Here is a 25,909-nt window from a genome sequence, read left to right on the forward strand (position 1 = left end):
AGTATTTATTTATTTTTACTACGTATTTGTTATATTCCAATTATATAGCTCATACTGAAATTATTAATTTAGTATGAATGGGCAATACACCCTTGTAACTAGTTCGAAAAATTAAGGTTATTTTTTTTCTTACTTTCACTTTCATTTTGAGATTCATACGCATACTAAAACCGGAAGTGTAGACTTCATGTGCGAAGTGTTAGGAGAAGATGCCACGAATAATCATCTGTCATTCGTCTGTTGCGAAGGTTTGACAAAACAAAGTGTTCATTTATTAATTTCTTTTATTTTTTATCAACAAAACCATATCTGAGAATACTATACCGTTATCTTTAAGTAACTGTAACATCGTCAATATGGTAACCCTCTCTCTACGACGACTCCTCTATGGCTCTAAGACTGTGACATCCACCATGTCCACTGCTCACACGGTTTTGTGTATGAACTGCACATCACCAAACACAACCTTACAAGAACCATTAAAGTTATGATCAGTTATAGTCCCGTTGGACTTTCAACTATACAAACACTTTTCTAAAAAGTGACAGGGGTCCTTAATCAAATCTTTGTGGAGTGTCTAATAAACCTTATTTCTATTTAGTCAAATCTGGAAAAAAAAAACAGTTACTTAAAAAATTCTGGTTGAGGTCAAGCGTTGCCACAACAAAGGTCATTAGTCATGTCAGTAATGCACCTTACTTATCACTATGTAAATTAGTCCAAATAATTATGACGTCTTGGAAGGCTATTTTAAATTTTTGCTTTGACTCCTTCCGTTGATGTAAGGCGTCAAAGACAAAAAATATAATAGCCTTTCAAGACGTCATAATTTTTTGGACTATATATGTTAATATGATCATTTATTCCAATCCTGATTTATAAGTTCTGAAATTACACATTTTTTTTCAATATGTTACAAACCAGTTGAAGTTATCTGGGACCCTGTTTTAACTATGTATTATGCATAAAACTTTTTAAAGAGACATGTTTAAACCATAGCAAATCTTTTTAAAAACAAAGCATTTTTATTACTTTACATTGTGTTTCAAGAAATTGGATCATAATCTATTAAAATTATTTTCATAAACTTTTTCCTCCCTCAGCTCATTACTGTTTTATCGACACTTGACACAAACAGGAATTTGTCTAAGTGATTGAACTAAATAGCGATAAGGTGTATGAGCTGAGGGAGGAAATTTTTGAAAGAGAACATATGGAAATATTGATAGTTGGTGAATCAATTTATTAAAGACAAATTAAAGTAATAAAAATGCTTTGTTTCAGATGTTTACTATATGGTTTAAACATTTATCTTTGGAAAGAGTTATCCTCTGATTAAAATTACTGAAGCAATCCCTTAACTCTTTTTCAACTTCTTGTTATAAGAGCTATTTAAAACATTATTTTGGAATATGTACTTAATCATGAAGAAAGGGATTATCATTCTCTTACATATACTAAGTATTACCAATTACAAATCCTTTTGGGAAATAATCATTGAATAGAAGTAGCATTTGGTTAATGACATCAATGAGACACTAACTTAAAGACACAAAAATATGTCGTCATATCTGCTTTTCATTTCTATTTCAGGTGAAAATTTAAAATAAAAAAAAATTCTCTACTTTTTACCATAGAAAGTTTAAAAAAATAAATCACAGAATTTTTACTTTCTGTACATGTGCCTCTGCCTATGACTATCTTTTTATCATGTTTATTGTAAGCAACCCGAGAGTATCCTGTCCTATACTGGGCAGTTTACATACGAACACTCATAAAATGCAGTATCTGCTCCCCGGAGCACCTCAGTTTGTGTTTAAATATAGTTCCTCTGTTTGGTTAATGTATGTGTATTAAACGGCTTCCTTTGTATTTATTTGTTACTGTGCTATTTGTGTTGCTAACGGCTTTCCATAGTTTTAATTTTGAACGAGCGTCCTCCAGCTCAAGTTGTTTTACCAGTGTAAATGCATATTCCTTTTTTTTTTATATGTATCCAAGATTGATAAAGATAGAATATCATTTCAATGTTAACAGTTTTATTTGTGGAACTGTTTAAATATATTTGAATAAATAACGAATTATGACAATTCTAATACTTGCATACAGTATAATATATCATAGTGCATAGGAACTAAATTACGATCTAAATTCATATTTGTGGTGTCCGACGTGGTGGGAGATAGCTTACTGTACAAAAAGACGGCTACTAATATTCCATATTTATCCTTATGCTCACCTTAAGCCTATTTTTACTGCTTTGTTTACAATTTTAATGATAGTGAACTTTTTGAACTTGCCGCCAGCAGAACTCTGGGCTATCTGCCATTACTGAATGCTCACGCGTTTATATACAAAAGTCATAAGTGTCACGTGACATACTAATCCAATAGTTACTTGTCCTTTCCGGGAAGCTGGAACTATACAAAATTACGATATTGAAAAACATAGAATTGAAATCATCTTGAGTTGTCCTATGATTGTCCTTTAACATAAAACATTAAAACTAAACAATAGAGCTCATAATATCAATAAAATAACTTGAAATATGCAATCGGACACCACTGCATGCGCATTAATTTAGCAGACGATATTCGCAAGTAAATAGAAGTAAATAACATTAAAACATAGTTCATCACAACCATCTAAATATTTACAATATATTTGTGTCCGGCAGGGTATGACCATAAGATATTAAATGTGTGGTATTAAAAATACAATATTAGATCAATTGTCCAGGGGACGAATTGGTATTAAGAGAGATAAAATCAACGTTTCATTCCCCACAAAATGGCAGACGGCAAAATCGCCGGTCAGTAAACAATTGCAGTTAAAGTATTTCCCTATGTATACCAGGCATATCAGATGTTTAAATATGAATATTTGGTTACCAGAAATGATCCTTAATACGGGAATTACATGATATATAGCATGGAGAAGGTAACCCATGAGTAATTACATACATTCCCTGCCGTAACACTTGTACACAAAAAAATGTAAACAATGATAAACTCATTTCAAATTCCAGAGCTTTCACATAAAATCAGTTGCTTTACTGGATATATATCACCCTAGTACCAACATATGTACACACCTAACTTGTAAAACTATGTTTTGGCTAATGAAATGCCTCCCCCTGTAATTTATTGGCAAAAAGTGAAACTTTGGCTTGTGAAATCCATAAAAATAGTAAATTAATGCCATATCTTTGATTACAAATGTAAAATGTTTCGCTTGCTCGCTGCGAGCCAAGTTACTATGCGTAAGAACACTACCATTAAGTTTAAAAGATAATATTTGGTAAAAGCTTGAATTTTGACTTGTGATCATAGTAATAAGTATAGTGGATTACTGCCACAATTGTAAAAAAAAATCATTATAAAATATTTGTCAATCTTGCCACAAATTAAGTATTTACTTATAAATTACACTGCACAATTTAATACCCATTTGTTTCAATATAACATTCCCCAGTACCTTACATTATAGTCAATAATACTGTAAATTCACAAATTAATGTGAGCTTTTTATTAATGCGAATAATGGGGGGTCTCATTGGGGGAGTCTGATCCCGGATCCCGCTTATTGTTTTGTCAGAATCCCGTATCCCGCTCATCATTGTAATAATAGCGCTTGTAATTTCACATGTCCCGCCTGACTTCGTTTCCGGTTTTAACGCAAAGTATTTGACTTTTCATGTGTCACGCTTACAAAAAATCGGCTAAACCCGCATCACACTTACACCCAAATGAGACCCACAATAATGTGACAGGGTAAGTATGGCAATAATAACAACACCCATTATGATACACCTGATACATGTATATATATCTGTATGACATGTATGAAGATTTTTCTGAAATCGCTATCATTAATCTCCCATTTTTGTCTCGCCTTGACGGAGTCAAAAAGCGAGACATAGGTATGCTGTTCCCGGCGTCAGCGGCAGCGTAAACAATGTATTAATTTGTGATTAGGTCTAGTTCATGGTGAACCACTAGTGGTAGGTCAATGATATTTGGTATGCAGTTGTATTAGCATTGGCACATCTCATTACCATGAAGATTATTTGGCCCTGCCCCCTCAGTCAAGGTCTATTGACTTTGAAACTTTTCATAGTTTACATGTATTAGTTTGTGATTAGGTCAATTTATGGGGAACCACTAGTGGTAGGTCAATGATATTTGGTATGCAGTTGTATAAGCATTGGCATATCTCATTTCCATGGAGATTATTTGGCTCCGCCCCATAAGTCATGGTCTATAGACTTTGAAAATTTTGCTAAGTTTACATGTATTAGTTTGTGATTAGGTCAGTTCAAGGGGAACCATTAGTGGTAGGCCAATGTAAATTGGTGTTCAATTGTATAAGCATTAGCACATCTCATTTCCATGGAGAATATTTGGCCCGCCCCCTCAGTCATGGTTCATCGACTTTGAAACTTTTGCATAACTTACATGTTAAAGTATTACTATTTTAATTTCAACATTTGCATTATCAAAATTACAAAAAGGCGAGACATATCTCTGTGATAACAGTTTATTGTTCAGTCTTCAAAAATCTCAATAATAAATGCATGCAGTAATTTCTGAATTTACAGTAGTTGTATGAATTCATCATGCTAATGCACTGTTTATTTAAAATGTTAAAATTTGATATTTCTGACTTTTCAGCAACTACAACAGATCAGTTGTAAAGATGACAAAGCGGTGGGGTTATTGATAGGTTACTCAAGTGATGATATTTTGACAGTTTCTGCATGTGTCCGTTGTATGTCTAATAATGTGTTAGCAGAATTGGAAGACATTGATACATATCTACCTGGAGGTTAGAATTTTTTATCTTGAATTACAATTTTTTTAATATTTGAAAAAGCCATGGAGAATTTGAGTTGATTTACAGAATTAAGATGTACACAACGTAAAAATAAAACAATTTTGATTGTTACATACAATTTGACATAAATTGCCATTGCCTGATCATGAAACGTCTTATAAAATTCAATGTACTTTAAGGATTATGGTTGAAAAGAAAGGATATGGTGTATCAATTCACTACACGTCCACACATGTATAAAAAAAACAAAGATAATAGTATAGTGCTTTTATTGCTGTTCTTCATCACAAAGTCACAACAAGATCTATAATGGGTTACTTTTATAAATTTTGACTTGGATGGAGAGTTGTCTCATTGGCACTCATACCACATCTTCTTATATCTACTTAAACATGGTTCAAAAACTCACCTCCCTTGCTGCAAGTTCAATGAGGAATATTTACTGTATAAACAAGCCCTAATTAAACACTATCACTAAACCAGTAAAAACTATATATCAAGGTTAATTGGTTTTTCGACAGGTAAGATACAGCTGTTCAAATACCTGACAGAATAATGAGCTCTCAGTGAAGGGAACTGCTTTCAAATTAAGCATGAGATACGGTCAGTTTACAGAAATCCATACATATCAAAAGTGTAAATAAAAATCTTCTTTATGTGTTGTGACCAAATTGAACATTACCCTTATTACCCAGTGGTTTCCTTGATTGTCTTGAATACCTTTAGTTACCAAGTATAAAGAGATCAAAAAACGAGATCAAAATATAATGTCCAGCTATCTTAAATTTTTCTGGAAGCCATTTTAGATAATATGTTTTTTAAACCATACATGTTAATATTAATTAAGTTTGAAACTTCCCTGAATGAACAATATTTCTTCTACTTCAACTTCATAAACTAGGCTTTTGTACCCAATTTTGTATGGCCCAAAAACTATTTTGTTTATTTGCCATTGGCAGCATTTTTGTCATACAATGGAATCTCTATTTCAGGTGTGTTCATAGTGGGTTACTTCCATCACAAAAGTAAAGATTTACTGAAAAAGGTATGTTACATGTAAAATAACACAGAGGAGTATATATGATAACATTAATGGTACCAATTTTACTGCACCAGATGCGCCTTTTAAAATTCATGCCTCTTCAGTGATGCATGAGGCCTAAATATTTAAAAGTTCAAAACTAAATATAAAATGACCTAAAAGTAGTGCATTATCAAGACAATGAATCAGAACTATGGAAAAGGGAGATACATTCCTTAATTTGGATTTATCGGATTTTCAATGATTTATAACAACATATTTCATTAAAACATCATCCCATTTTCATACCAGATGTATCAAGATATTTGGCTGGTGATACCATTGTGGATTAACAGTCCACCTGCAGAAGTGTTGACCCAGTGGTAGTTTATATAATATTAACAGTACCAATTTTATTGCATCAGATGTGAATTTGACAATTAATGTATCATTGTAAACGTATATTTGTTCCGCCTAACAGAAGTTCCACTGGAAACTTTGTTATAAACAATGTCATAATATCTATTCCTGTTGGAACAAATATTCTATACCATTTATTCCGTTAGGAACATATACTGTAATATTTATTCCTGTGGAAATAATATTCCAGAATATTTTTTCCTTTTGGAACTTATATTATGAAGGAACTTCTATTCCGTGACACCATCAGGGATGCTTAAGGCCAAAATATATGAAAGTTCAAAACTTACAACAAAACTATGTAGAGCATTAAAAACCCAAAAGTAGAACCAAATCAAAACAATGATGGGTTTTATTACCAGTATGCTAAATACCTTGTGATAATTCTTATATATTTCAGTTATCTACACAGTTTTCCCAGTTACTAATTCTAACCTTACCAGATAACCTGACCAATCTTTTATCTGAAGATAATTTTAACTTTTGGACAGCAGAGGATGGGAAGAGTTCTGTTACTGTAAACATTTCAGAGGAGAGTGTTGTCAATACATGTGTCATAGCCAGGAATACATGTTGTATTGATGTGACTGTAGATATAGGAGACAGTGAAGGTAGGGAAGAGTGTTGTAAATACATGTATCATATCCAGGAATACATGTTGTATTGATGTGACTGTAGATATAGGAGACAGTGAAGGTAGGGAAGAGTGTTGTAAATACATGTATCATAGCCAGGAATACATGTTGTATTGATGTGACTGTAGATATAGGAGACAATGAAAGTAGGGAAGAGTGTTGTAAATACATGTATCATAGCCAGGAATACATGTTGTATTGATGTGACTGTAGATATAGGAGACAGTGAAGGTAGGGAAGAGTGTTGTAAATACATGTATCATATCCAGGAATACATGTTGTATTGATGTGACTGTAGATATAGGAGACAATGAAGGTAGGGAAGAGTGTTGTAAATACATGTATCATAGCCAGGAATACATGTTGTATTGATGTGACTGTAGATATAGGAGACAATGAAGGTAGGTAAGAGTTTTGTGACTGTAAACATTCACACATGTAAGTCCATTTTCTTCTTATCCTGCTCACTTTTCCATGATAGATTTCAAAGGAGGAATGTATCACAAAAATGTGAAATTTGCCAAATATTGAACATTATATTGAATGATACTGTTTACCATATCTAACATGTATAGAAATAGAATGTAAGGGTAAAATGCTTTTATTGTTAAACATCTTGAAAACTTTAATAGATAGAGATAAATCTAATAGTGCAAAAATGCCCAGAATGTCAAGAAGTGTATACATCCCATTACACCCAAATCAACAGATGACTTCTTGTAGAAGTTATTGCCCTTGAATAGTGATTTTTGGTTAGTTTTTCTGATTGATCATCTTGAAAATAGAGATACATTTACTGTAAAAAGTAAAAAAGAAACAATTAAATTTGAGTTCTACAGATAACTACAATGGTCTTTGATATTGTGATGACAACTTACATGTAGTGGAGGGCTATTTGAATCAGGGATATAATTTATTCCTCTTGATCTAACTAAATGAATGCCCTTAAAAAAATGCTGTTTGTTTAGATACTTATTTTGAAAAAGGTAAAAAATTATCAAATAACCATGTTTTTGCCAGGGAAAGGAATTAGGCCCTTATGAACCTCTTGTTTATGTTCTTGTGGTTCCTCAATACATTTGTCTTCTCTCAATGTTTCCTTTTATGTCATATTGAAATTTTTTGTGGTAAAAATATTCTTCAGCAAATATTGGTATGAAATTAGCCATCTAGCATAACATTAGTTGTAACTTGTTATGCAATTTAGAATTCCCTTCCGGAGCACCTGAGATCACCCCCAGTTTTTGGTGGGGTTTGTGTTGGTCAGTCTTCAATTTTCTGTGTTGTGTTTTGTGTACTGTTAGTCTTTTTCTTTTTTAGCCATGGCATTGTCAGTTTGTTTTCGACTTATGAGTCTGAATGTCCCTTTGGTATCTTTCGCCTCTCTTCTTCGTGTCTTTCTCTCATCTAGGTCTTCTAGATATAAAGATATATGTATTTTCACTTAAGCTAACAGGGATAGGGGTAGGGATATTTGTCTACTCAGTGCTTAAATTTTGCAAATAAAGTGTAAGTTAATACTATGGAATGTTCATATACTTTCCATTAAGTTCAAAACAATGTGCTTAGATAATATTATTCGGATTGAACATTATGTTTTTGTTCTCAACTCATTTCAGAATCATGGAAAAAGAGCTTGAGTAAAGAAATAGACAGACAATGTAAAATAATAAAGTCTGGCTGTATAATGTATAAACTTCAACAGAGCAATGTATTGATTGGTGGAAACCAGTCATGTGGTATAACGTTAACTAAAGACAGTAAATGTGTAGATTTGTATGACTTGATAGAGGAGGATGGTGGAATTTACAAAAGGACCAGGAAGAAAAAAGATAAACATTTGGTATTTTTTTACTTTATATATTTCTTATTTCCTAATTAATTAATTTATTTCCTAATATTGCATAAGTTTTTTGTCTCCCTTACATCGACTCAATATTCATTCATCGTAGTTATTAACCTGAAGATTTTACAGACATCAAACACATAAAAAACTATAGAGTCCACATTTCCTTTAAATGTTGTGATTTTTGCTTACATCTTTTTATGTTTATAATAACATGTATGATGTGTTTAATTTTTCAGGAAACGTTACAATTTACAACATACTTTAAGAGAAGTGGAACACCTACAGATGAAAATATCCCACCTTGTGCCCCAGTTATATACCATAATATTGGTATGTGCATGAGATTTATACAGATTTTAGCTTTCTTGGAATGGTTAGGGATTTATTTTACATATATTTTGACAGCTTTGTCATATCTATAGACTGTAAATCCAGAATTTATTTGAGATCTATTATTACAGATAAAAGAAATATCTTTGTAAATTTTTATTGTTGTAGTTTGATAACAGCATAAACACATTTCTTCTTTTAGTGTATTTATGATAAAATAAAATACATTCCAAACATTTTCTGTTTAAATGTGCTGCTAACATTCAGTTAACTTTAATAAGTGTGGTTAGCAAAATTTCTACAGACCTAGTTGCTGATATCAGCCATTTTCTCTTATCGCATAAACATTTTAGAGGTCATTGATGTCTTGTACGGGCAGTCAAATATCAAATGTATTCACTCATCCAATGAAAAACAGAAAAAACAATTTAAAATCAGGAAAAGATAAATGAAAAGAAATGAAAGTTTGATTAGTAAACATTGGCATATAGAAATATAAGCAATGTTTTATAAAATTTGATAGTTCCTGAGTTTGATCTTTCCTAAAAAAAACAAGCATGACAACAGTTTGACAGTGCTTGACATGTTGACATGAATTATCATTGATATGGTCATAATTATGAATTAACTGTTTTTAAAATTCAAAATACAAAGGATTTTCTACCTCAGGAATAGATTGCCTTAGCTGTATGTGGCAAAATCTTTAGCAATTTTGACTCCTAAATGCTCTTCAACTTCATACTTTATTTCGCCTTTTAAATTTTTTTTATTCGAGCGTCACTGATGAGTCTCTTGCAGACAAAACACATGCATGGCGTACAAAATTTTAATCCTGGTATCTATGATGAGTTTATTTGCACTGGTAATGAGAAAACATTTAGTTCTTAAAAATACTTGCATTAGCCTGCTGAAAACTTTTTATGTATATTTATGTTTACTGTTTTGAACTTGAAATACAAGATCTAGTTTGTCCTTTGGATTGAGTTCATTTTTAACATATACTAAGCTTGGTTGTCAACAAACGTATTTTTGCTGATACATTATTTAAAAGAAATAATTCCTTCATGTCATGCTCTTTGTTCATTTTAACATGTGTAGGCATTATGTTTGTTGATATTTTACACCAAGCATTAGGAATGTTTGGCTGTTCCTGTTTCCTCCCTATGAATTATGTACATTTCTTTTCATATTTAATAAGTTAAAAAACTAATAGCAGGGTGAATATATGATGTTTTAATAACAAAATATAATAATATTTTATGTTAAATAGCAGCTTAAATATATAATATACTTTAAAAATAAAAATAACGAGATGAGCTGACTTAGCAATGATGTATTTTTGCAATTTTCCTTTTTTCTTTGATGTATTTATAAATGAAAGATCCAAGTATTATTTTATATTTTAGCAACAATTTATCTATATTTGTTTTTTTTTTACTACTTGTGAAAGTCGTGAAATCTAGTAGATTTATAGTATTTGTGCATAATATTGACATTTTAATTATTAAATGTGTTTCTATTTAATACATACAATGATTTGTTTATGGTTATTTTATTAATCATAAGGGCTTACGGTCATAAAACTTTACTCATTACTCGGAATACAATTTTGTGCTAAAATCTCCAAATCCAGTATAATGATTTTAAATTCTGAGTCTAAGTATGATAATTGTACTCCAAATTTTAATGACTGCAAGGCCAGGTCTGAAAGTGACATACACTTTTACAAATTGACCATTCTCAGTTTTTATTTTACAGTAAACACTAAATCAGTGGACCTTACATTATGTATTGACACAATATCCACAGTGACAACTGATACTACTGTTAGTAAACTAGCTGTAGCTATGTCAACAAGTGTGTGTCGTCAATTAAAGGCAATGACCAACTGTTTGATGCAGCATTCCAAGGTAATTGGTTTTTTTTCATTGGATTCAGCACTTTTCTGCAAATTTTTTTTTCTTCTTTCGGATACGGCAGTAGACACCTAGAAATGAGGATAAAACTTCCCTGATTTGTACAATTTTTCAAATTTAGTTCAATTTGTTGGTTAAGAAATCCTGTACGTTTTGCATAAACACAATAATTTATTGTTTGTCGGGCTCTTGTAAATCTTATGCCCATGTTACTCAATGCTATAGTTTCCTGATTTGGTTGTTCACTTTTATAAATTTAAAGTGATTTAATAAGATAAAATGAAATAGATAAATATTCTTTTATATTTCTCTATGATCATTTGAAAAAAAATGTCAGAATAAAAAAAAAACACGTTTAAGAGAGACAGACATTACATAGTCAATTTGAAAAAAAAACCAACATAAAAATACAAAAACAGTACAGAAAAGACATGAAATTAAGGATTGAGCATACCTAACCCTACTGAAAATAAAGATTGAGATTTTATATTTGTAATTTCGATTACGATAGATTAGCAAGATTGCAATTTAGTGTCTAAATATTGCCAATTGATTATTTTGATAATAATATTATTCATTTGTTTTAGAGAGGAGATTTTCAGACACCACAACCATACCATTTCCAGCCATTAAGCCTGAATACTTTTCTTACTGTAACTTATCCTTCAAAAATGTCTGATGATGATTTAGGTAAAGATTTATGAGCTTTTTTACCTTCTTCTGACAGTTTCTTAAAATTTTGGATAATGATCCCACTAATGTTAGATGTGATGCAATACAAGGGTTTATTATTCTGTATGTGCCTGTCCCAAGTCAGGAGCCGGTATTTCAGTGGTTGTCGTTTGTTGCTGTATATTTGTTTTTCATTCATTATTTTGTACATAAATATGGCCATTATTTTTCTCGTTTGAAATGTTTTACATTTGTCATTTTGTGTTGAAGGCTGTACGGTGAGCTATAGTTGTTAATTTCTGTGTCATTTGGTCTCTTGTGCAGAGATGTCTCATTGGCAATCACACCACATCTTCTTATTTTTATATAAGTTTCTCCTACTTTTATCAGCTGACTTTTATAGTTAGTAGTGGAATAGTATTTTTTTCTCGCCTGCGTCGAAAGTCGCAGAAAGTGAGACATAGGTATTACTATCCAGCGGCGGCGACGGCGGCGTAAACTTTTTGTATAAAGCTTTATATTTCAGAAGGTAGAAGACCTGGATGCTTCATACTTTGTATGCAGATACCTTATGTTACGAACTTTCCGTCTGTCATATGTCCAATGTCCTTGACCTTATTTTCATGGTTCAGCGACTGCTTGAAAAAAAAGTTTAGTTTTTTTGTTATGTAAATTTCTCACTTATTATGAGTAATAGGATAACTATATTTGGTATATGGGTTCCTTGCAACAACTACATGTCCATCAGACAGGGTTCACCTGACCTCAGCCTCATTTCATGGATCAATGATCAAGGATAAAGTTACATGATTAGGTCCGTTTCTCAGATACTACAAGCAGTAGGTCAGCTATATGGTGTGTATGGAATGATTATAAGGGATACATGTCAGTCTGGCAGGTTTCATCTGACCTTGACCTCATTTTCACGGTTCATTGGTCAATGTTAAGTTTTTGTGTTTTGGTCTGTTTTTCTAATACTATAAGCCATTGGCCAACTATATTTGGTGTATGGAATGATTGTAAGGTGTACATGTCTGTCTGGCAGGTGTCATTTGTCCTTGACCTATTTTCATGGTTCATTGGTCAATGTTAAGTTTTTGTGTTTTGGTCTGTTTTTCTAATACTATAAGCAATAGGTCAACTATATTTGGTGTATGGAATGATTGTAAGGTGTACATGTCTGACTGGCAGGTGTCATTTGTCCTTGACCTCATTTTCATGGTTCATTTGTCAATGTTAAGTTTTTGTGTTTTGGTCTGTTTTTCTAATACTATAAGCAATAGGTCAACTATATTTGGTGTATGGAATGATTGTAAGGTGTACATGTCTGTCTGGCAGGTGTCATTTGTCCTTGACCTCATTTTCATGGTTCATTGGTCAATGTTAAGTTGCTCTTGTTTGGTCCTCTTCTCAGATACTATAAGTTATAGGTCAACTATATGTGGTGTATGGAATGATTGTAAGGTGTGCACGTCTGTCTGACAGGTTTCATCTGACCTTGAGCTTATTTTCATGGTTCATTGGTCAATGTTAAGTTTCTGTTGTTTGGTCTTCTTCTCAGATGCTATAAGTAATAGGTCAACTATATTTGGTGTATGGAATGTATTTTATTATTTAACTGCTGATTACTTACATTGAAATAGATTATTTTATAAAAATCTTTAAATAACATTAATAATGATAATAAATAATAAAAACTTTTAAGGGATCATTACTAAACCGTGATTAACAAAAACATTGGAAGGTGTGAAAATGTTAAAATAAGGTCACTCATGCATGAATGTTTAACATAGAATACAGTTCACTCCAGTCCCTTCATAAAGATTAATTGGCTGAATATGTACAGATTGAAGAACTTTTGAAATTTTGTTTGCACAACAGAATCACATTTACTGATTTTTGATGCATATGAAATAAGATAAGTATTGAGATAAGTAAAAAATATTTTAGCATAGCAACATAAATAGATAAATAGATAATATGAAAATATGACTTTTTACAATATTTTGATCAAAGATTGAAGATAATTTTAGTTTTTTTTGTTTTTTTTTTGGGGTGGGGGGGGGGGGGTCTTTCGGGTTCATCTCAGGGAATTGACAAATATTTATCCAGTTTCTGCAATGCCTTAAAACTTTTCCTTGTGCACAGGTTTGTCTGTACTCAAGAGGAAATAAAAAAAAAAATGGCCATATTTGTCAATTCCTTCTGATGAAGTTAAGTTTTTGAGTTTTGGTCTTTTTTTCTAATACTATATGCAATAGTTCAACTATATTTGGTGTATGGAAATATTTTATGATCTATTTGTCAGTCACGCAGGTTTTTTTTTTACCTTGACCTCATTTTCAAGGTTCATTGCTCAGTTTTAAGTTTTGTGTTTTGGTCTGTTTTTCTTAAACTATAAGTAATAGGTCAACTATATTTGGTGTATGGAATGATTGTAAGGTGTACATGTCTGTCTGGCAGGTGTCATTTGTCCTTGACCTCATTTTCATGGTTCATTGGTCAATGTTAAGTTGCTCTTGTTTGGTCCTCTTCTCAGATACTATAAGTTATAGGTCAACTATATGTGGTGTATGGAATGATTGTAAGGTGTGCACGTCTGTCTGACAGGTTTCATCTGACCTTGAGCTTATTTTCATGGTTCATTGGTCAATGTTAAGTTTCTGTTGTTTGGTCTTCTTCTCAGATGCTATAAGTAATAGGTCAACTATATTTGGTGTATGGAATGTATTTTATTATTTAACTGCTGATTACTTACATTGAAATAGATTATTTTATAAAAATCTTTAAATAACATTAATAATGATAATAAATAATAAAAACTTTTAAGGGATCATTACTAAACCGTGATTAACAAAAACATTGGAAGGTGTGAAAATGTTAAAATAAGGTCACTCATGCATGAATGTTTAACATAGAATACAGTTCACTCCAGTCCCTTCATAAAGATTAATTGGCTGAATATGTACAGATTGAAGAACTTTTGAAATTTTGTTTGCACAACAGAATCACATTTACTGATTTTTGATGCATATGAAATAAGATAAGTATTGAGATAAGTAAAAAATATTTTAGCATAGCAACATAAATAGATAAATAGATAATATGAAAATATGACTTTTTACAATATTTTGATCAAAGATTGAAGATAATTTTAGTTTTTTTTGTTTTTTTTTTGGGGTGGGGGGGGTCTTTCGGGTTCATCTCAGGGAATTGACAAATATTTATCCAGTTTCTGCAATGCCTTAAAACTTTTCCTTGTGCACAGGTTTGTCTGTACTCAAGAGGAAATAAAAAAAAAATGGCCATATTTGTCAATCCCTTCTGATGAAGTTAAGTTTTTGAGTTTTGGTCTTTTTTTCTAATACTATATGCAATAGTTCAACTATATTTGGTGTATGGAAATATTTTATGATCTATTTGTCAGTCACGCAGGTTTTTTTTTTACCTTGACCTCATTTTCAAGGTTCATTGCTCAGTTTTAAGTTTTGTGTTTTGGTCTGTTTTTCTTAAACTATAAGTAATAGGTCAACTATATTTGTTGTATGGAAGAATTGTTAGCTGTACATGCCTGCCTAGCATGGTTCATCTGACCTTGACCTCATTTTCCTGGTTCATTGGTCAATGTTTAGTTTTCTTGGTTAATGTTAAGTTTATGTGACAGTTGTAATAAAGCTTTATATTTAGGACTATCAACATAATATCAATGATTAGTAAAGAAGGCGAGACATTTCAGCGTGTGCACTCTTGTTAAATTTTGTAGCCTTTTTTCTACTGTGGATTCATTATTATTGGTTGGTTACCAATTTTTGTGGATTTTGCAGTTAATAGCAAACCACAAATTTAAGAGTTTAGTGTACATAAATTTTTTGTAGGTTTGTATGTAAAATTTGACAAAGCAACAAAATCAATATATGAAAATACAATTTTGAAAATTGGTATCCACAAAAAAAATGATGAATCCACAAACAAAAAATACAGACAGCAAGGAAATTTGTCTCGGAGAAAAAAAAAAGAAGTTTTTTTCAGTTTATTCAGCTAATAGCATGTTTTTAAAAGCAAAGAAAAACTTTCTTTTGATCAAAAACTATGAATTATTTTTCATTTCGGTAATTTATTAACAATGTAAACATTGAAAAGTAGAATACACAATATACATGTACATTTAAATGTAGTTGTGTGTTTGTTGAAATGTTATTCAGGTAAAATCAAAGCATAATACTGTAAATTCAGAAATTATTGCAATTTTTTAATAATTGCCAAAAATAAGAGATAATTATTGCAATTTCCGGAAAATCTACAAACAGATGTATGTTTCAGATATCAGAATGCGAGTTATTATTATTGCAATACTCACCCAGTCACATTATTAGCAATAATAAAAACATCGCAATAATGTCTGAATTTACAGTAACAGAAATGTTTTTGAATTTAATTTCAGTTGAAAGACGAAGAGATTTACACAAAATGTTTTGTCTAAATGATGATAAACCAGTTTTCAGAAGAAACAATAAGCACATGTTCTTGGAAGACCTTGAAAAATACGGCTACTTGATAAATCCACATGCAGGTTTATCATCTTCTGGAGGTAGGAAGCTTTGACAAAAATACAAACATACAAACCAAATTCATTTCATAAAAGACGGGTGAAAGATACCAAAGGGACATTCAAACTCATAAGTCGAAAATAAACTGACAACACTATGGCTACAAAACAAAAAGACCAGAAGACAAACAACAGTACATAAATACACAATAGAAAACTAAAGACTGAGCAACAGGAACCCCACCAAAAACCAGGGGTGATCTCAGGTGCTCTGGAAAGGTAAGCTGATCTTGCTCCACAGTGTTTCTTGCTTAGATAGATATGGTGGATGTTTGTTTGCTTCCAACATTGTTTTTACTTTTTTGATATAAATGATGAGTGAGTTACATAAACACATTTATACTGCACTCGTTCTATTTGAGCAGTCAAAATGCGTTGACTTTATATTTCTATGTCATATACAGTCATTGACCAGATATCACTTTTCCTCATGAATATTTAAATAGGAGAGCCGAAACTATATTTCATTATTCATGACAACCTCTTCAACCTGTCCTTGTTTCCAATGTATACAACGAAGCGTGGAACGACTCAAACTAATTTCTTTTACAATTTTTGGAAAAACATATTTCACTTGTTAATATTTTTTGTTTGAAACCCATAAATCATTATATTTTATGCTTATTGTTGATATTTTAGTTCATACTCAAACGAATTCGTTCACCATTGATTGGTTTCAACAGGTTATGTACATTTCATTGTGTTGTATATTTCTCCACCAGATATGAGGCCTTTTTAAAGGGGACTTCTTCCCAATATTTAAATCGAATAAATAACATTAACACAATAAACAACAATTGAAAATGTTTTTTATCTAGATTGCAGTATAAAGACAATAATAGTGTATTGACTTGACATATCAACGATATAAGGATTCGGCTTGAAACGGGGGAAAAAGCTCGGCAGAGCCTCGCATTTCCCTGTTTCTAAGCCTCATCCTTATATTGTTGATATGTCAAGTCAATGCACTATTATTGTCTCTATATACAGAAAGAAGTGAAATTGAGTGATTTCAAGGGAAAACATGTATTTTTTTATTGCAAAAAAGTACTTACCAACCAATTTGGTCTTATTGATATCTATGCAATCTTCGTAAAAATAAGAAAATGTGGTATGATTGCCAATGACACAACTATACAACAAATTTCAAATGAAGTGGATGTATGCAATTATAGGCAACCATCTATTTCTTGTTGACTAAAATTGTCAGCGATCAAAGTTTTTTTTGTCTCCTATTTTAGTTAATGTTCATATACTGGATGTATAATTATCCAGAAGTACTGTACATTAAATCTCAATTTCAGATTTACTTTTGTTGAGACCATGTAAATGTAAATTAAATATAATAAAAACTGCCAGTATTTTACACAGAATTATGTACTGGTATCTATACCATTTGAAAATAGAAACAATGGGCTTTTCCAAGAAAAAAGTATGAGAGTGTTGGACACAATAGAAAAAAATTTCTGTGGGTAATACACAGGAGGTGGGTCTCTTCCTATATAAAGGTATACACAGACATGTCACTTTTTTTGGAATGTCAAATATATCAATGGGTGCTATTTCATGGAGGTAATTAACCAATGGGTAGACAGACATTTATGTGTCAATGGGTCATAAATGTTCATTTTCTGCCAAGATATCTGTAAAAACTGTGTACTGATCTTTTTATGTAATTAATATGAATGATCCTGTATGGTTAACATCTAATTAAGATGACATGTACAGATTGTATGTCTAGCTGAAAGCTGGGAAATATATGAATAGATTATGATTTTCCTATGAAATATATGACTTTTTTTTGTATGGGTAGGGATTTTCGCATAAACCAATGTCTATATGAATTGGGTGTGATTTTCAAACCACAGCTAAACATCAGTCCCTGAATGTGTATCTAGGTTAAATATTTGATTTAATAAAATTGAGAATGGAAATGGGGAATGTGTCAAAGAGACAACAACCCGACCACAGAACAGACAACAGCAGAAGGCCACCAACAGGTCTTCAATGCAGCGAGAAATTCCCGCACCCGGAGGCGTCCTTCAGCTGGCCCCTAAACAAATATATATACTAGTTCAGTGATAATGAACGTCATACTAAACTCCAAATTGTACACAAGAAACTAAAATTCAAAATAATACAAGACTAACAAAGGCTAGAGGCTCCTGACTTGGGACAGGCGCAAAAATGCGGCGGGGTTAAACATGTTTATGAGATCTCAACCCTCCCCCTATACCTCTAGCCAATGTAGAAAAGTAAACGCATAACAATACGCACATTAAAATTCACTTTATCATGAAAATGTGGTCACATCAACTTGATACTTAATGCACATGTTCATTATGATTTAAGCTTTTTAGAATATATGCCAAATTATGGTTTTGACCCAGATTTCACAGTTCACTGAACATGACATTTACTGTGGGTAGAGGTGAACCGTGAATTCAAATGTTTAACAAACTACAAATTTTCTATTGGCTTTGTATTCAGAGATTGGCAAAACATCGAAATCAGATATCCACGAAAATGTATTTTTTCCTCAATCCACGAAAATTGACCATGAAAATAAATGAATCCACAGTAAATTAAATAGTGTGTTAGCTGAACATTGTATCAGATGAAATATTTTTAAATACTTGTTTTTTCAAAACTACAAAATAAACACACATAACAACAACCATGTGATGAATATATTCATGGTTTAAATTTTTTTAACTCACATCTTTTCTCCTAGTGAAAGATGGTACTCCATATATTGTACAAGGATTATACAGCTACCATCATTACATGCAGGACAGATTTGATGACAATAAGTGGGGATGTGCTTACCGTTCTCTACAGACTCTTATATCCTGGTTCAGACTTCAGGGTTATACTGAGAAACCTATACCAGGTCATAAAGAAATACAGCAGGTAATAATTAGACATTGGTGTTTTATGTTCAGATTGTATATTAAGAGTGTGTCAACTTACGCTTCTCAAGAATGATTAAAGTTACTGCTAATTCAGAGATGTTTCTGATGTTTGTTTTATTGGGAAGAATGTAACAGGAAAGGTTTCACACAAAAACAAAATTTGATAGCAATATTTGTATGCAGTATTTTCTGTAATTGCAATAATCAATCTCACATTTTCATATGCCTGTTTATGGGACGTATTATGGTATACCGTTGTCCCTCCGTCCATCCCTCTGTGTGTCCATCTATTTGTCCGTCTGTCTGTCTGTCTGTCTGACCGTCATCAATATATCAGACAATAACTCAAAAAATGCATTAACCAATTTGCATGAAACTTTGGTGAATTGTTTATATCTATTGACATGAGCTTCCTTTCGATTTTTATAAATTTTAGATTTTACGTTTCAGAGTTATGGGGTTTTATTCATGAAAAGGGGATTTTCCAGTTTTTGGACAATAACTCAAAAATGCTTTGAGCAGTTTTCATGAAACTTTAGTGACTGCTTTATATCTATTCAAATACTGTGGATTCATTATTATTCGTGGGATACCAATTTTCGTGGATTTCGTTGGTACAGGTGAACCACGAAATTAAATGTTCAACGAATAACAAATTTTCTATAGGCTTGTATGCAGACTTTGGCAAAACCACAAAATTAAATATCCACAAACATGTAAGTTTTCCTTAACCCACGAAAATTGGTACCAACGAAAATAAATGAATCCACAGTAACCTCCCTTTAGTTTTTTTTATAAATTTCTGACATGACATTGAGGAGTTATGGAACTTTATTCTTTTTAAAAGTGACGGGTGTATCATGTGCTCATGACACAGCACTTTATTGTCAATTGTTCAACAATTGTAAAAATAAGTTCATGCAAAAATTTTGGAGCTTACGGTATAAGAAAACACAACCATCCTGGTTCAGACTGCAGTAATATACAGACATGTTTCTTAAGAGGTCAGAACTTACAGTATAAGAAAACACAACCATCCTGGTTCAGACTACAGTAATATACAGACATGTTACTTAAGAGGTCACATGGTCATACAGCAGGCAACTTGTCACTGGTATTTCTTTTCAGACTGAATGCATAATTGAATTAAATGGAATATGAAAATCTGTATAAATTGTAGCTAATTTTAATAACTAGATTTAAAAGGTATATGTACAAATTAATACACTGCAATTACAAATTGTAGGCATTAGTAGATGTAGGAGACAAAGATCCAAAGTTTGTTGGATCCAGGCAGTGGATTGGGTCTATGGAATGCAGTTATGTGTTGGACCATTTAATAGGGGTAAGTCACCAAAACTTTTCAAATCCATACATGTTTATATCCTTTGGTGGATTGTTAACTAGTTAGCAATCATTCCACATCTTATTTGTCTATTCTGGACAAAGTAGCTAATGTGAGACTTATGCATGCTGTTTCTGGCAGTTACATGGGAGAAAGTTTATCCACAACTCTTGAAAGCCAAAAAAATAAGAAACTAAAATACAAAAAAATCATCACAAGGTAACTGTGACTGACTCATGTAGAAGAATTTTTGTGAGACAAATCAGCTATGTTTTTGTTATTCTATGTGTAAATTTCTTTTATTGCACCCATTATTATTCCTTTATTTCAGGTAACCTCAAAGATAATGTTTGTCAGTGCTGGTGCTGATTTGTCTTCTAAAGGGAGAGAATTGGCTCAGCATTTCACAACACAAGGAACACCTATAATGATTGGTAAGGTTTCTTTCTATGGGAGGAAGTTCATTTAATCTTTTGTTAGCACGAACACATTTAAACTAAAAGGTGAAAGTGACATAATTATCAATATACTTGTATTCAAGAAATTTCTATTTTCTTCTTATATGTTTTATCAAAATGATGGTTTATCAAAATGATGGTTCATCATTTTTCAAAATGATGGTTTATCAAAATGATGGTTTATCCTCAAATTTTTGAAGGATCAATCAAAAGTTAGGATGTTGTTAAAGGTTTACAGCAAATTATTTGAATGTGAAGTCATTGCACATAATTATAGTTTGCTCAATTGTCAGTGAACTGGATCTACATTCATACTTATTTTGATTGACTGCCATTGAAAATTGTTACTCCTGAATAGGGTAGCCAACAATTGTACAGTGTACATTGTACACACTGTAAGGTCAATAAAATTTTAATTAGGTTTGTTTGAAACTTTGCCAATGAAAACATCAAGATATAAGCAACTGCAAACTTTTTCAGCATTAGCCTATTTTTAGCTTAAATGTCAGGATTGAGCAATCACAGTTAAATTTTAACGTAATCCTGGATTCCAGCCACAGCCACCACTTCTTTCAAATATTACATAAAGGTTACCTGTTTTTGACAAACTAAGATATCATTATTGCATCATATTTTCATTTTTTGTGTCCACAGAGTAAACATCTTTTCCTAAAACCTAGGACCAATATTCAATGTTTTAGTCCTAGCAAAAAAATGGTAAAAAATATAAAATAGCTGAAACAGAATTCACTGTTTCAGTATATATATATCATGTTTATATTTGTGTGTGTACAGAGAACAATGAATTTGAGTTTGCATGTTTGCTTGGTGAACCATAAAATCAACAATACTTATTGAAGGAATATATACTTATCAGGTTTTCTGTATTTTGATACTGAAAAATATCTGTTGAGAGACAAAATATGAAGCATGAACATGTTGAATATTTATTGACAATTTGTGTAACCTTTTCCAGGAGGAGGGGTATTAGCACACACAATATTAGGAGTAGATTTTAACGATGTGACAGGGGATTTGAAGTTTTTGATCCTAGACCCTCACTATACTGGTGCAGAAGAGTTGAAAGTTATTCAAGATAAGGTAAGATTTATTTCGCAGACAAATAAAACTACTAAAATAAAATGTTACAGCAAAAATTCTGATGGAATCTGTAGAATATGTATAATGACTGCCCTATAAAAACATATTGCTTGGTTGGAGTGAATTGCTTGATATTAAAAATGTGTGATTATATAATTCTTCAATTTTTCATAAAAAAGAAGATGAAGCAATATATATGTTTACTTGAAAAAGACTTTATGATAGTACTAATACCATCTATATACTATATGTATTTCTAAGGTAATAAAACTGGTTGACTTATTTTAATTCATTACTGTTTTTGTTGTTTTTTTTAATCTCTTAATTTTATTTAAGGAATGACTGTAATATTTTTTCTGTCTATGAAGAAATAACATCAAAAATGTGGTGCACACTGAATAACCTGCGTAGCGGTTTATTTTAAAGTGTGCACCACATTTGTTATGTTATTTCGAATAGACAGAAAAAATATTACAGTCATTTCTTATAATTTAATTCTAAATTTCATTTTAAATTGGAGTAAACCATGAAAAAACGTTGATGATGTCACGGTCACATGACAATATTATGTCTATGAGCTGATAAACAAAACAACGTCAGCCAATCAGAAAATGCGTTACATCCAAAATTAAATTATTGTCATTTAGAGAATTTGGGGTGAATTTGGCTGCAAATTGCAAATCCTTGATAGTTTCTGTTTTATTTATTCACAACTTTATTGACTCTGAGCAATTTAGAGCTCACCATTGTAAATGCACCTGTCTATTGTTGAAGACAGTATGTTGACCTCAAGATGTTTTTTTGATTTTTTGTGTTATTTTTTTTTGCTGGTTCTTGGGTGTATATCCTACATTTCCAGTAATACATAAAAATAAACACCAAAAACAATTCTTATCTTGATCAACATTAAGTGCTGTAGTGAAGGACTATTATAAACTGTACAACAAAATAGTAGATTACTTTAAGGCCACTTTCTTTGCTACACTAATTAAGAAATCACAGTATTTTAAACTGAAATATCTCAATTATTGTTAATGCTTGAAAATATGTTTATCAGAAATCTTTTTTTTATAGGGTTGGTGTGGTTGGAAAGGAACAGATTTTTGGGACCAGACAGCACATTACAATTTATGTATGCCTCAGAGACCTACTTGTATTTGAACTTAAATAATACATAAAATGGATCAATATTTTTATTTTTTATATTATATGCATGGTTATTGTAAAATACCAAAACACTAAAAGTGACACAGAAAAGATTAGAGAGCATTGACTGATTTTGTTGTTTAACGCCACTTTCAACACTTTTGGCTATTTCATAGCAGCCAATTTTTGTTGGTGGAGGAAGCTGGAGGGACAGGAGAGAACCATCAACTTTTGGCAATCCTAGTCAATTAAAATTGAAGTCTAACACTCACCTGCCACTTGCATGGTTTGAACTTACAACTTAAGTGTTGACAGGCTAGTGATAAAGTAGTTTAACTACTTAGACCAAGGACAACTTTACAGTGAAGTTTCATGTTGTATTTGATTTCAAATTTAACAACGTCTATACATCAATTGGATGGAATTCGGGTCCCATCACCGAGGATTATTTTGAAGTAAAAGATTAGAGATAATTGATTGATTGAGCTGCGAAGGATGTCGTAGAATGCAAGCAATAGTGATTGCATTGATATAAAGTTTTTTATATCAAAAGTTAGAAGAGCTGATAATCTATATCCTGTATACAGATTATATGTTGTTGAGTATCTATTGTATTTCCGCTATTCTTGTCCTGATTAAGAAAGTGGTAATGTAAAAATTGAGTTATCAAATATGGGCCTTAGCAATAAGAATGGTTTTTGGTGTAAACTATAACATTACAAAAATATCTAAAACCACCAAGACTATAATTTAATAAAATTAATAAATATGATAAGATCTATATTTATTTAAAAGTAATTGTGAAAAACAGAAGGAAAATATATACATATTCAATTCAATAATAATGATAATAATAATTTGAACAATTGTATAAAAAGTATAATAAGAATTATAATGATTATTCAGAGGCACATAAAGCAATCAATTTATACATCATGAAAATTCAACATTAACAATTTTCTATAAATTAAGTCATGTCATTCTGTTCTTGTTTTTTTATTGATAATGATTCATGATTTATGTATGTATATATATATATATATATATATATACTCGAAATTCATTTCAGTAAGCTGTTTTTCATTTGTCCTGTGCTTGAAATTGCAGGTTCGGTTTGGTTGCTCCTGTAATATAAATGCATTATAACTAGAAGTTCATTGAAATGAGTGCATATATGCATTAACCCCATTCATTTATAGTCACTTATACACGAAGTCAGTTTAAAAGAATTATATATTTATGGCCTTTGTACCATCCTCATCAACAACCAGAAAATATATACAACATGTCTTTTGTCTGCAAATGGCACATTTAAACTATATGTGACATCCTTTTTTTTTATAAGTTAAGTTTTGGTGTTTTTCTTGTCATTATTTTCCATCTCTGTAACAATAAACTTGCTGATGTCCTCACAGCCAGTTAATATGATATAAGTGTATAATAAGTCTCATTCATTGATTTAACAGTTGAAGGGATTGTGGAACATTCATTTTATTATACAGATGTAAATATCTGATAGTATTTGATACTTGCCTCTTTGAATATTTCTTTATTACTATGACAATCAGTAATATAATAGTGAAAGTTGCAAAACCATCACATAATCCAGCAATTAAAGTAGTGTTATTATCTGAGTTTATTGCCACAACTGGCACTATACAAAAGACAGGTATATAGTAACAAAAGGCTATATATACATTTCAAAATCAAAATGTATAATTTTAGCATTAAGATAAAACATTCCATTGGTGTAGAGACATATATATATATTTCTGACATATGTCTCTGGTTGATGCAAAAAGTAAAATAACAAAAATACCAAACTCCGAGGAAAATTCAAAACGGAAAGTCCTTAATCAAATGGCAAAATAAAAAGTTCAAACAGATCCAACGAATGGATAACAACTGCCATATTACTGACTTGGTACAGGCATTTCATGAAGTAGAAGGGATTCATAGAATAAGTAATAAAAGAATTCAAATAGAGAAAAATATTCAATGAGTGACTGAGCAACGCATTAATTCACGAATGCGTGTAGTGCATGAGTTAATTATCAGTGTTGTTCGGTCATGAGTTGAATATTTTTTGATATTTGAATTCCTTGATTATTTATTCTTTTTATTACATTGACAATGGTTTTTATTTAGTGGAATTTAACTAGAAAATGTAAGGAACTATATCTTTTTCTACGCATTCACAGTTGCTTTGATGCGACGTCATCAACAACGTCTTGACAACACCTATTGTTGTATGACGTAAGAGGAGTGAAATAACCGAGTTCATTTCACATGTGAAATTATCGGTTTTTATTTCACTGTGAAATCACGGTAGTTCATTGCAAGCAATGTAATAATGTAAAATATCTATCATACTAAAGTACTAGAGATGTACAACATTGACATTTGATTACAACATTTAAAATTAAATAAAAATTGAAGTGTACAGTAAACAGGTTAAACTAATTATAACTATAATGAATTATCTCATTATTTAAATTTCGAAAGTAAGGATTATGCTGTTGTAGAAAAGAAACTGTTACTCTTCTTAACATGAACTGTCGAAAAAAAAAATCGTTTAAACAAGACAGAAACAAGATTTCCTTTTCTTCTTTCCTACATTTAAAAAAAGAATCAATGTTATTATAAATGCTATGTTGAC

At 31.3% G+C, this 25,909-nt stretch overlaps 1 protein-coding gene and 1 long non-coding RNA gene across 2 annotated transcripts in view; one reads left to right on the top strand and one right to left on the bottom strand.

Annotated features, from left to right (window-relative positions):
- The first annotated feature begins 164 nt into the window (after window positions 1–164).
- Window positions 165–23,300, top strand: LOC127714941 (ufm1-specific protease 2-like). Its single transcript, XM_052220961.1, has 14 exons — window positions 165–248; window positions 4,674–4,827; window positions 5,829–5,881; window positions 6,678–6,888; window positions 8,532–8,755; window positions 8,998–9,091; window positions 10,850–11,001; window positions 11,595–11,697; window positions 16,121–16,267; window positions 19,020–19,198; window positions 20,447–20,545; window positions 20,877–20,979; window positions 21,980–22,104; window positions 23,179–23,300. Exons 1-14 carry the CDS (start codon window positions 210–212, stop codon window positions 23,263–23,265), a joined length of 1,770 nt encoding a protein of 589 aa, XP_052076921.1. The 5' UTR covers window positions 165–209; the 3' UTR covers window positions 23,266–23,300.
- LOC127714950 (uncharacterized) overlaps window positions 14,921–25,909 on the bottom strand; it is a 66,261-nt gene continuing 55,272 nt past the window's right edge. Inside the window, exon 2 of the long non-coding RNA XR_007988012.1 lies at window positions 14,921–15,273. This is a non-coding gene — a long non-coding RNA (uncharacterized LOC127714950). The remainder of the gene's footprint in view (window positions 15,274–25,909) is intronic.

The sequence above is a fragment of the Mytilus californianus genome, unplaced genomic scaffold (genome assembly GCF_021869535.1).
Source record: "Mytilus californianus isolate M0D057914Y unplaced genomic scaffold, xbMytCali1.0.p SCAF_9, whole genome shotgun sequence".
Lineage (NCBI taxonomy): Eukaryota > Metazoa > Mollusca > Bivalvia > Mytilida > Mytilidae > Mytilus > Mytilus californianus.